The 12890-nt window shown below is 46.5% G+C and overlaps 3 protein-coding genes across 3 annotated transcripts; 2 read left to right on the top strand and 1 right to left on the bottom strand.

The window, feature by feature from the left end:
• Positions 1–2459: 2459 nt before the first annotated feature.
• On the top strand, positions 2460–4267 carry DFL_001069 (uncharacterized protein; the record flags this gene model as incomplete). The annotated part of the gene is made up of 2 exons (XM_067629633.1): positions 2460–3115; positions 3199–4267. 2 exons carry the CDS (start codon positions 2460–2462, stop codon positions 4265–4267), a joined length of 1725 nt encoding a protein of 574 aa, XP_067495635.1.
• A 1817-nt stretch (positions 4268–6084) lies between these two features.
• On the top strand, positions 6085–8912 carry DFL_001070 (uncharacterized protein; the record flags this gene model as incomplete). Its single annotated transcript, XM_067629635.1, has 5 exons — positions 6085–7812; positions 7869–7997; positions 8058–8483; positions 8549–8772; positions 8843–8912. The coding sequence occupies 5 exons, from the start codon at positions 6085–6087 to the stop codon at positions 8910–8912; spliced, it is 2577 nt and encodes an 858-aa protein (XP_067495636.1).
• A 363-nt stretch (positions 8913–9275) lies between these two features.
• DFL_001071 (uncharacterized protein) lies at positions 9276–11744 on the bottom strand (the record flags this gene model as incomplete). The annotated part of the gene is made up of 6 exons (XM_067629636.1): positions 9276–9511; positions 9577–10025; positions 10087–10436; positions 10491–11144; positions 11209–11516; positions 11579–11744. The coding sequence occupies 6 exons, from the start codon at positions 11742–11744 to the stop codon at positions 9276–9278; spliced, it is 2163 nt and encodes a 720-aa protein (XP_067495637.1).
• Between the last annotated feature and the right edge of the window lie 1146 nt (positions 11745–12890).

Genomic DNA, 12890 nt, shown 5'->3' on the forward strand with positions numbered 1-12890 from the left:
TGACTGAGGAACTGAGAACACCAGACATCTACAGTTTGTATGGAACTTCATCATGTATAGATAGACCTTTGAACGATGGCAGTCTATGGGATTTTCTCTTAGACCCATCGGTCAACTTATCAACAGAATCTCCTATTGAACAGTCATACCTGACTGTGTTACACTTTCTACCCACAATTCTATTCATTCATCTGAATACATAATTTCCTACACTGAGAGACCTGAGTAAATAGAGTTGAGAAATTAGCAAGGTGCTAAACTGTTTTAGGAATCCTAATTGGGAAACCTAGAGCAGGTGTAACACTTATTCTTATTTTTTCAATTTTTTCCGATTAGAAATAAATTTATAATAATTTTTTGAAATTGAAAATTTAGTGTTCCACTTCCCGGTGGAATACGTTATTCCAAAAAATGCTCTTCCGTTGGTATTGATCAAATATAATAGAAAATCAAATATACGATTTCATACTCCAACTTGAACTCAACCAAGGGTATATATTCGTCAACACCGCCACGAAGAATTGTTCGGTCTGATTGGTTAGCGCTGGTCTCGTTGGTACCAGAACAAGCTTGTATATAACTGGATGTGAAACCCATTCTTAGGATTGACAGAATCCCGGACAAAACATTTGAATGTATCAATGGTACTTGAGGGTATAAGTAAAGATATAATTGATGAGCGAGGCGGCGAATTCGTTAGACTTGTGGAGTTCGACGCGCATGCAGATATATCGAAATCAAACGCTCAGATGTTGGCGCGGAGCGAAATCCGATAACACGTGCAGCCGGCTCCCACGCGGCTCTCTATATGTCAGCTTTGGGACACTGATTCAGGCAGCCCCTTTGCAATTGTCCGATTCCTTGGCTCGGTGTTTCATAATTGGCAGCGGATGATGGCATGGGCACACATATTTCCCACACCCTGGAAAACAGCATGGAACTACTGGTTTGCACAGCAATGCCTGTCGTTGTTCATGGTTGGAACGGTGTTTAATTGGTTCATAAACACGGCGCTCTGGTAGGTACAGTTGATCAGTTTGATATTAGGGGGCTAGATTGTTTCCTAGCACCAGTGAGAGAGTGTATCAGTTGAGGATGATTTGGCCGAAGTTTGCAACATTTGGCGACCACACGCAATTGCATTTCAACCATCAGCTTCGAGCTCTTCTCCGAGGTTTTGATAAAAATTTGCTCCTGGTGTAGGAACCTGTCATCTCCCCAGGGTCCAAACAGCTGGCTCGAAAGACAGTACCTGCAGTGGTGCCCCTTAACAAAACGGGGAAAGGCTGACAGGCAGCAGGGGCTTGAAAGAAGCAAACGACAGCGATGTCAAAGACAGAAGCGAACGAAGCGAATCTTCGTCTCAGTGGTTTAAAACCCCGGAAGGCGAAAGAGGATAAGGGTCAGTCGCAAAACGGCTGTTTCTGTTCTGCGAGTTTATCCTTTGGGGCCGCCGCATTGCCATTAATTGCTTGAAGTTGGTTTCTGTTCTTCCTCTTTTCTTGATCCACGTCCCCGCAGAGATCTTGACCTCACGTCTCCTTTTACTTCGTGTGTTCTTCTGCATTTTCGCTCGTCCAAGCCATTCGAAAGCGATCGGTCAGGCACCGTTCAGTTTCGCACTTCGAGATACACCAGAAGTTCGACAAAGGGCCTCGAACCCCCACACCTCTCGAAAAACTCGGTGCAGTTTCCCGTTTTTGCGCGGCAACACCTTGCTCCAAGTACGCTATTGGAACTGTTGTGTAGCGCAAAGGTGCATGTGGTCGCTGTAATCTCAGTCACCCATAGACACTGCACTGGATCTAGAGTGGTGTTATCGACGACGGTGATATCACAAAAGAAGCCACTGGATTGCAGTTGAGTCGCGTCCGTGATCACGACTCGGGGAAAGGAAAAAAAAAAAAACTTGGAAACAGGAGAGGTTTCGCCCGCCAATAACAATCAATCGGTGAACTCGGCTTTGTGGAGAGCTGCATCTTGCTGCATTCCAGAGGTCAGCCCCGCTCCTGAATTGAACTCGACATCAGTACAGTCAGTAGGATACCGTCGTACAGCCTCCTTTGGATCTTACGTACGATTGATTCGTTTTCCGGCCACCTCTTCTCAAAGAACAGCTGATCGTGGGAATCTATATAAGACGTCGGCCTCAACCGCGACTGTTGCGAACTGTTACATTTCTCAAACGACCGTTCCGCTGAGCGAGCTACTGCGAATAATCGCATTGCATTGCAATAGGTACTGCATTGACTTAGCTAGACTGTTGTCAGTCGATGTCGGCCTAGTCAATTAGCACGCTCAGATCCATCCCAACGCACCTGTAACAAGGCGACTGTTTAACTTTCCTTGACCCCGAGGACCCTATTAATATTAATTAAAGCGACGCCCGTGCCAGCAGACTGTTGTCGACAGTATCATAGGAGTTCATAGTTACTATAAGAAGTATCTTTAAAGGAGAGATGCAGGCTCCACTCCATCCCCCACCGCCCCCTCCAACAGACGATGTCGGCCATATGCACCATTATGGTCGTTCAGGGCGACCAGTAACTCCACGCAGCGGTTCCAGTCCCCCAGGCCGACTAAGCGTCCCAAAAAACTCCTCCAAAACCAACGGCTCTTCTGGTGACCTTTCCAAGAGTCCTTCTCGAGCATCAAACAGTCGAGACGAAAGTCCTTTACCTGCCAGAAGATCATCCCTGGGAAACCTCCTTCGAAGATCACGTTCCAACGACAAAATGCCTAAGAAGATCAAGAAAAACCAGCCTGCTCTACCTCCTCCGGTCCCTCAGACCCCTCCTCGCCTGCCCGAGCTTGATATTGCAAAGGGTACGGGCTCTCCCATGCGAACTTTTGGAGGAGTCCCACCCAGCCATCAGGCTTCAAGCCCACCAGGCCAATCCCTACCAAAACCAAGTATTGATTTGCCTTCACGAGATGCAGCGCATCCAGATCAATCCAAAGAGGAAAATGTCAAGCCGGGCTTCGACATGAACCAAGACCCTTTCCAGGGTGCATCGATTACCAATCGTGGACGATATAGCTACGCCTCTTCAGCTGTATCGACCGTCCACGGACCTAGGAGACTCCGAAAGCGCAAGGATCCTGTCCCCTTCAAGTAAGTCATTGAAATCCACAAAAATTTTCATCAAACATTCGTACAGTTTTTATTTGGAAAAGTTGTGCTAACATACCTCACAGTGTCCTCGTAATTGGAGCCAGAAGCTCCGGGAAGAGTAGCTTCGTTCAATTCCTCAAATATTCGCTTGGAAACTCAGCTAAGAACCATAGAAAAGCCCTTGCGAATGGAGTTTCCACTTTCGAATACACAGAAGACCTCGAAGACCCAGAGAACCCTGTTTTTGAAGCTGAAACCGGTGCTTTCCAGAAGAGTTATATAGAAACTGACATCGACGGGGAAAGAGTCGGCATCACAATTTGGGACTCGGACGGGTTGGAGAAGTCTGTTGTGGATTTGCAATTGAGGGAGATCGTAGCATTCATCGAAAACAAATTCGAGGAAACGTTCACTGAAGAAACCCGCGTTTCGAGAATCCCGGGCAACAAAGACTCTCATATCCATTGCACATTTCTCCTAATGGATCCTGCTCGCCTTGACACTGGAGCTAGCAAGTCAGTTAGACGCGGACCAAAGAGCAACAAAGACACTGGCATCGAGGGTTTAGATGATGACTTCGACCTACAGGTTTTCCGTGCCCTCAACGGAAAGACAACCGTCATTCCCATCATCTCTAAGGCTGACACTTGTACTCTCGCCCAAATGACGCAACTCAAGAGCCTTGTCATCCAGTCCCTCTACAAGTCGAAAATTGATCCCATCGCCAATCTCGATCTCGATCTGGACTACGGCCCAGCCGCTACCTCAAAGCCGAGCTCCGCCCAACCAAAAAAGCCGGCAAGGGATATCCTTCCAGAAGCTTCAGAGGAAGAGGAAGGCGGATCTGGTGCTTCAGAGGATGAAAGTGATGCTGGTTCTGAGACCGGATCTATTATTCCAGCCGTCAACATCTTACCTTTTTCGGTCATCTCTCCAGACCACTACAGTTCAGAGTCGATTGGGCGACAGTACGCCTGGGGTGTTGCTGACCCATTTAACCTGGCCCACTGCGATTTCCTCAAGCTTAAGGAGGCTGTATTCTCGGACTGGCGTGGTGACCTTCGCGAGTCCAGCCGCGATATGTGGTACGAGAATTGGCGTACTAGCCGCCTGAGCAAGACGGGTAAACTTAACAATGGTCGTGTTCGCTGAAATCGACCGTGCTGATGTTGTTTCGAATCATTGTTCATGGCCCACACTTTGCAACTAACCTCCTGATCCCGTGGTACAGCTGTTTTTCTTTAGCATGGAGGATAAATTTTTATTTATTTTTATTTTTTTCCCTTTCAACCCGTTCGAAAATGCTTTTGGTCCCTGATCTCATTTTTCTTTTTGTCTTCTATTAAAAGCTGGCCTTCACCCGTTTCCTATGTTCTCTCATCAATGATGTTTCTGGCGTTCAGCGGCATTCTGGTCCGAGCGTTGATTTTTATATTTCACTTGGTTTCTCTACTCATGTTTCATCTGTTCTACTCATGCTATGCGGGACCGAAAGTTTACAAGAGGTAACGGCAGTAGCCTCACCCGCGAGCCAGCCCTCGTACCTGCATTAGCATATTTTTATCCACAGCCGCATGACCGTAGCGTCACGTTTCCCTAGCCAGCATTCCCGAAATTAAACCTTTTATTACCTTTTCAGTCTTATTACTCGTAAATACAAGAAATGGTCAGGTCGCCTCACTCTCGTCTCCACTCTATGTCAGCAGCGCTTTCAACTCGCGATAGCCTCTCCAATGATTTTTTTGCTGCGGGCTACCTTTGTTTTTTAGAGGCTGTTTTCGATAGATGTTTAATATTACAGTGGCCATGTGCCATATCAACTGACGATACCGCGATTTTATATTTACTTCAAAACCCTCATTATCACTGATGCTCGTCTCGTAAAAAGCTGATGCTACAGATTGATGTGTTGAAATCAAGATACAACAACGACATGGCTTCAAGCACCTCAACTTGCAACTTGATACTATACCTCTATCGATCCTTCTCCGTTAAATTTCGTGATGTCTACAATCGATGCATGCGAAGATACATCCTCCTCCGCGTACCTAGCTGGAACTGGTCTAAGAACTGTATTCCCAAAGCTTTTACCGTCACACAAAGATCGGTCTCATGCTAAGGATATCGCAATGTCTCCGGAAGGAAAATGAGGCACCAGAAATTCGAAATGCCCGCATGACTAGACCGGGACTAGTCGCCCCTCCTAAAGCACATCCTGCATCCGAACTCAGTCATGGCTTCGTCATGCATCAGGCCTGCATGATAGAGAAGAGTGAGCGCTCGAACATGGGCACCTGAAGCAGAAGGGGTTTTTAGTGGGTCCCTTTTTCTTCCACTTTCCTGCTCCGTTCTGAAATCGTAGAAGTGATGATGGGTGAAGATGAAGGACTTGGTTAACGAAATCAAACCGGAGAAATAGGATTTAGGGATAAATGCTTTATTTGATTCCTTGAAATAGATTTAAGCTACAGTAGCCGCTCGCTGTGCCTCGGGGGTAGTTTCTACTAAATCTGGTCTGGCTATAGTTTTTTCCTTCGTCCTTTTTATTGTCTGTGCCATATACGTGCTATACCTATTACACTAGTGGCTGCTTACTCCTCTCTTCTATTTTTGTTATCGAGAAGGATCGTCTTCGAACTGATAAAGACTCGCGAAGACCTCCAAGCATTTTTCATTCTCAATATTTCACTCTTGATTGAAATCTACATTTTTTTTCTAGCTTACAAGTTTTCAGGTTTCTGAGGTATGGGGTTTCCAAGTTTGAGCTCCATCGTCCCGTTCCCCCCACTTTCCTCATAGAGTAAACTAGCAAGTAGGAGATAGCTCGTGCTGACAAAAGAGGAGTCACAACAGGATCAATAGGAACAAAAGGAAAGGGAAGATAATAAAAGGTTGCGGTTTAGGAAATTTCCCATCCCAATCTCGTATATCCTTTTTATATTTAAATCTCGATCTTCGAAAAATAAGTAATGTCGAGGCGAGAGTACGACGATTACGACCGGCGGGACAGCAGGGTCGAGTATGTCCCCGCCCGCCCACGTTCCAGGGCAGGCTCAAGCTATGCGCCTCCTGGAGGATATCCAGAATCCCCAAACGGCTCGTATCCGAGGACGTACAATGCCCCCGTATCTATGCCACCTGCACCCGCGCCCCCAGATGATGCGTATGGTCCCAACCCTTCAACTACTATAGTATCTGGTCGACGACCACCGTCCCCAGGAGTCCGGTTCGCGGACGAACATCGAGATGCCGCCCGTGATAACCCGGCGCGAAGGTCCGCTGGTGGGACGGATTGGAAGCGAGTTTATGAACGGGAACTTGCAGAGCAGCGGGAATTGGAGAAGAGGCGGGAGGCTGCAGGATCCCGTGGTGCGGTCGCCTCACCAGATCGTGGTCCTACCCCCCGGGGTTTGGATGTTAATTTGAACACCGATAGAGTCAAAGGGAGTTTTTCTCTCGCTAGTAAGAGTGACAAGAAGAAGGAGAAAAGAGAGAATGATCTTGCTTGGTCGAGTGAAGATTCTGAAGATGAGAAACAAAGACAACGAGAAAGAGATAGGAGAAAGCTAGAGAAGGATCGTGAACGAGATCGCAGGGAAAAAGAAAAGAAAGAAGAAGAGCTAGAAAGAATAAGACAGGAGAGGGAAAAACTCGAGAAGGAGAAAGCTGCGGCTGAACGCCGTCGAAGCTCTCATTACGCCGACGGATATGGCGATCCAAGGCGCTCCTCTGGACAATTGCAAGATCCTCGAAGGTCTTCCGGTGCCTTACAACTAGTCAACGATCGTGAGAGGGAGCGTGAAAAAGAAATCGTAATCCGTGAAAGAGAAAGACTTGAAAGGGAGAGGATAGATCGCGAAAAGGCAGAACGCCGCAGAAGTGGCCACTACGAAGATGCCTATTATGGAGATCCAAGGCGCTCTGCTGGCAGCTTGGCGATGCCAATGAGTGCTGGGCCGACTAGGTCCGCCTATGGTGACGACCCACGAAGGTCTGCCGGTCATATTGTTCGATATGAGCATCGTGATACCCGGGAAGACTATCGCCGTGAGTCCCCGCCTTCCGATGAGATCGCTGGCGTCAGATACGTCCAGCGCCCACATTCGCCCGCCGGCTCAGGGCCACCCTCATTTCGTCCTCCTCAAACCCATTATCTTATTACGGAAGCACCCGGTAGCCGCCAACGAGCAAGCTCGGTGGGCCACCGACATGCTTCCGTTCCGTCAATTGATACAGGAATGGCGAGGATGGCCGTCCATGATCGAGACTATCATGATTATTATGAGCGTGAACGATATGATGATTACCCACCAGATGCATATCGACCCACCTATTATCCTCTCTCCCCAATGCCATCCCCAGGATTGCCACCAAGAGATCGAGGATTTAGCGTTGATGTTGGCGGTAATTTTGCCTTAGGAGGCTCCCACGGTAGCGCCAGCGCTGGATATACGCTCTCAGCTGGATCGGGCCGTCACCACCGCACTCACTCACATGGGCATGCTGATTATATCCGCCCTGAGGAGAAGCGCCGCCCCCCAGAGCCCGAGTATGATCCTAATGACCATGCCCAGATCTTATACAAGGCTTTGAAGGGTAAAGTCGCAGATGTCGGAGCAATTCTTAAAGTCGTTCCTTTCTTGTCCGGAGACCAAATGGTGGATTTAAGAGCAGAGTACAAGAAAGTCCACCCACTTGTAAGTTTTCAATACGGGCCTGGCCGTGAATGGGTATATCTAATAAAGAATCACAGGGCAACGTCAATCTCGCCAAACATCTCAAGGCCCAGCTCAGTGGTAAAGTCCAACTAGCTGCCTACGTGACAGCTTTAGGTCCATATGAATCCGAATCATATTGGTCCATTCTTTCGAACCAGAAACCAGTAAGTTTACATAACGATCTTAGATGTATTGATAAATACGGTTTTCTAAACGGCTACTAGAATTTCAGACACGCTCTCCTCATTGAAGCTATCATGGGCCGTGAGATGGATGATATCATCGATATCAAACAATCCTACAGAGACTCAAAGAATGACCACAACTTTGAAAAGGCTATCACGAAGGAGCTAGCAGCCGACAAGGCCACTGGCGAGAAATTCAAGGATCTTGTTCTCCTTCAGCTTGATACCACCACCCGTGGTTTACACATGAACGAATGGGACAAAGTTTACCTCGACAAAGTTCGAGATGACGCCGAAGATCTTCATGACGCTCTTGCAAAAGATAAGGTCGACAGTTTCTTCGTTGGAAAGATTGTGATTACGAGGAGCACGACCCATGTGAGAGAGTTGTTGAGGATGTATAAAAAGTTGTTCGATGGTCAGGATCTTGCGAGGTTGATTGCTGAGAAGTTGAATGGATTGATTGTGAGTATATTGTCTTGCCTTTACAGTTAGAGTATGATACTAACGACTGAATTTTAAATATTTAGGGAGAGGCTCTACTCCATGTTCTCAACGGGGTCCTTAACAAGCCGGCTCGTGATGCTCGCCTTCTCGAAGAGTCCATGAAGGGTGTCGGTACCCGTGACGACCTTCTTGTTGCTAGACTTGTCCGTATTCATTGGGATCCGGAACATCTGACAGCTGTTAAGGAGGCATACAAGACCAAATATGGCATGTCTCTCAGAGAGAGAATCAAGGGAGAATGTTCTGGGTATGTTTTATCTTTGAATTATATTTTATAACTATCGGTTCCCGATCGCTAACTGAAACTGTGTATATAGATCGTACCAAGAATTCCTGCTCAATCTTATTTCGGTCGACACCCATACTACTGCCGTTGTTAAGGCATGAGCGGTCCCAATCCATCACTATAACCAAACCGTCTTGTTCGTGGTTTGATACCACGGCATTTCGTTCGGTCACTATTTTGGAGAATTCGCAAAGTTCAGGGCACATAGGAGGCTTTATCTGCAGTTCTACCATTAACTAATATTCACCGTATTATATATTTAACTTGATGACGAGTTTCCTTCCCTGTATCTACCTCCTTTTTTCCCTTGTGAGATTTAATGAAGTTAGGATGTTGATAGTATAAATTTATATAAAGATGACATGTATCCAATCTGTTGATCTGAAATATAAATGTTTGGATTCCCTAGCTATTAACAAATTACTTAAGTACACCCTTCGCCCTGCTAACTTCGAATTTGGCCCTTAATTCATAAACCTCAAATTCGTGCGAGGGTCATACTCGGACGCATGGCTTGACTCCCTTTGACTCCCTCGAAGTGGTCGTAATTGCTCATCCGTCCTTGTTGGGCTCTCGGACCTCTCTTCCTCATTATCACGATCTCTTAGACCTTTCCGTTTCTTATTCCAGTATCCAAAGTCATCTCTCGTCATCCCCTCACCACGAATTTTGCCGTCCCAGCCGTGAATTGCTACGGTTCCTATTTAGAGATAATTCGTTAACATAAAGCCACGCCATAGTGTTTAAAACATGGAGAAAACATACCTGAACTAGACCCGTACCCATTCCATGAAGTACTAACGATCACCGGTGCATCCGGATGCCACGAAACATCTCTTGTACAAGTATCCCATTTCGGTCTTGCCCTTGACAACCCAAACCCACGCCAGCTATAAGCCGGCTGAGGACGAGAATCGAATGTTCCCTGTTGAACGTCTATGACGGCAGCAATGGTTGCGTCAAGATTGTAGACGAATACCCGTCCATCTTCGGAGCCGCTGAAGACGTATCTGCTGCCTGAAGAGTTTGGAGGGGAGAAGTGGCAGCGGATGAGGGTTTTGAGGACTCGGTGGCCGCGGAAGGTGACGACTGAGTTGTCACCGGGGTGTTTACGGATTGGATGGTAGTCGTATGTTTCGAACCTGTAGTCAAAGTGACTGCTGGAGTAGTTCCTGACACGGGTTCCTTCGTAAGTTGAGCGGTCGGTTAATTTTCTAGTTTTTTTTTTTTGTTAGTTAACGAGGTTTTATGTTGGAGATATTCGTTCATACAAACCTGATATCCCAAAGTTTCATTGTCTGATCCTTTGCGTTACTCAAAATGTATCTCCCGTCGCCTTTCGAGTCGATGTAAGTCAATCCTTCCATGTGGCCAAGGAACGCGCCAGCTTCTCGTCCAGATGCCATACTCCGTCTATCCCAGATCTTAATTGTGCAGTCATCAGATCCGGAAAATAGGATATGAGGAGACGATTTGTCACCATAACAGACAGCGTTCACGTCATTTTCGTGCCCCGTGAGTTTTAGGATAGACTTTTGCCTTTCAATGTCGTAGGCATAGAGAGAGTCGTCCTTAGCTCCTGCTATTAGTTCCCGGCCGTCGCCGGAAAATCTAATCGACCATATCTATTAAATTCCAATTAGAGTTGCCATAAATTTTAGAGACGGTGGCATACATACCGGTGTACCGTTTCTCATGGCACACTGCCTTGATCCCTCCGAAAAATCGAGCACTGTGAGCTCATCCTCATCCTCTTCCTCAACAACTTGCGTGTTGGCCACATATACTACAGAATCTAAACTACTGTATGCTAGCTGTCGATTATCCGGACTCAATGACGCATCCGTGATTGTCCAATGGCCTCCAGGGTACACTGCCTTCTTGTAATATTTCCAGTCATATGGATTTCGAGTGTCGTACATGCGGACCACCATATCTTGAGAACAACAGTAAAAAAAGTCGCCATCTTCAGAGAATTGTCCTGAATAACATCTATTTTCGAAGTGGAGCACTTTCTCCGTACTTGTTGGAATAAGGGATTGGGCAACTAGTGAATCGATCATTCTAGCCGGCTCGCCCGTATAAGTTCCCATTTCTCTGACAAGCAAGCGTCTGCCTAGCAGCATCTTTTGACGCTTGCATATTGATTCTTCGAATTGCCTTGTTTGTTCGGAGGCAGATTGGCGAGGAGTTACTGGGGATCGAGGAATTGTAGGAGAGCTACCACCTTCTAGTTCACGACTTTCCTCAGGCGAACGAGGAGTAGCTGGAGACTCTATCGAAGCCCCAGAGCTTCGTCTCCTCTTTTTGGGCGACATGCGCATGAATTCGTACTATCCAAAAATAGTGATTAGCAAATTGAATATAATTTCTGCGTCAAATTAATACATGGCATACGTATCCGAAATCCCCACTAGCCATCAGCTTCCGCCCCTCCTCACTCGGTACCGGTTCCAGATTTTCCAGCGCCATATCTCTTGTACCCCGTCGCCGTCTGCGAGTGTGTGGTAATCTGACACGGAATGTGTTGTTTACGATCGTGAACACCTCTTGGTCGTCGTCGCTGTCATCCCATACGTCATCATCCAGTACGAGTTCTACGATGCCGGGGCCGCTTTCTCCCTCCTCCCCATTGTCTTCATTTTCCCCATTTGCGTGATGATGGCTTATAACTTGTTGGAGGAGAGCTTGTATACTTTCCAAGCCTAGTACCGAAAATTGTTATAAACCGAGGTGCTATAATTAATCGATTCCTGGTGGAACATACCTCTCTGCGCAGAAGCTTCATCGTCAAAGTTTAAGAAGTCTGTGGAGGATTCTGTAGCTGCAGTACCCTCACGGGTTTCTTGAGTTATACTTTCGGATGGCTCGTAGTCCATATCATCTTCTTCGCCATCATCACTATCGAAGAGGTTACGGTTATTGCCACTCATATTTCCTTTTCCCCGCTAGTTGAATCGCCCAAGTTGCTTTGCGATTTGGTAAGCGAGTCGCTGCAGTTGGAGTGTCGAAGGCGAAATAGTCGTGGGAAGGCGGGTTCGGTTCAATTATAACGTTGGGGCAATCTGGCAGTTAGAGGTTTGATTACTAAGGCGTTCGGTTCAAGTCCGGGTATAATGTGTATGGTAGATGTTGCTGAGGTTCGTTAGATGAAAGTTGGAGCTATTTCATATGCAATAGATCTTGATATCGCAGTAGTGTGGGTCTAGTTGATCGGTGGATAAACCCCGTTATCTCCGTTTATGATCCAATCGATGCTATCGATCCTTAAGTTTGCAACACCTCCAAATTTCAACTAAAGTTGTAACAGGCTCAATTCACGATCAAATGAATTAGTTCCAACTTCAATTTAATGAGTAGATGTAATTTGAAGTATCGGGCCCAAAAGCAATCGGAGTTTTTAATTCTGGAAATTGTCACTGGGCTTGCTCGTTCTAAGGCTTGGCCTAGAATCTAAAGATTTACAACGATATTGATACCCTTTTATACATTTTTCATATCTTAATTCACATGTGCTAGTTGGCCTAGCGGCAAAGAGTGGCTATCATTTAGATACCAAGCTCTTAGTTGGCACCTTCAAAATCATAGCATTCTTCTTCCAATTTTCTTGTTACGTTGTCTATCTAATGAATACTCGTGTGGAAATATATCCCAACAGGCTTCGGAGCGGTCTGATACAGCTGGTAAGCTGTCCAGAGTATAAAATGCAAAGTACGGGCGTGGTACCATCAATGGAACTACACCCTTGCCTCGGTACATACAGATAACTATCGGTATCGGAGATCGGGGCTATTAAGTGATATCAGTACGTAGTCTCCACATGCATGTCCCTTATGTCTCGGAGTTCGGAAAGCGGATCATCTTGAGAGCACGTATGTTACATGTATACAGAGATGATCCGAGGTCACATAAACTGAGGCGATGTTGTAAGTAATATCTTACCTAATCGATGTTCTCTCGGCCCCTGGATGACCTAATATCAGTACTGCAATCCGGTGGAGTCCCAGGCATCTATGGATGTAACGTCCAACATTTTAACATGGCATCAATCACTTGCAGGGGTTGATTTTGGAAACATC

This window comes from Arthrobotrys flagrans (assembly GCF_004000055.1).
Source record: "Arthrobotrys flagrans strain CBS H-5679 chromosome Unknown unitig_15, whole genome shotgun sequence".
Taxonomy (NCBI): Eukaryota; Fungi; Ascomycota; class Orbiliomycetes; order Orbiliales; family Orbiliaceae; genus Arthrobotrys; species Arthrobotrys flagrans.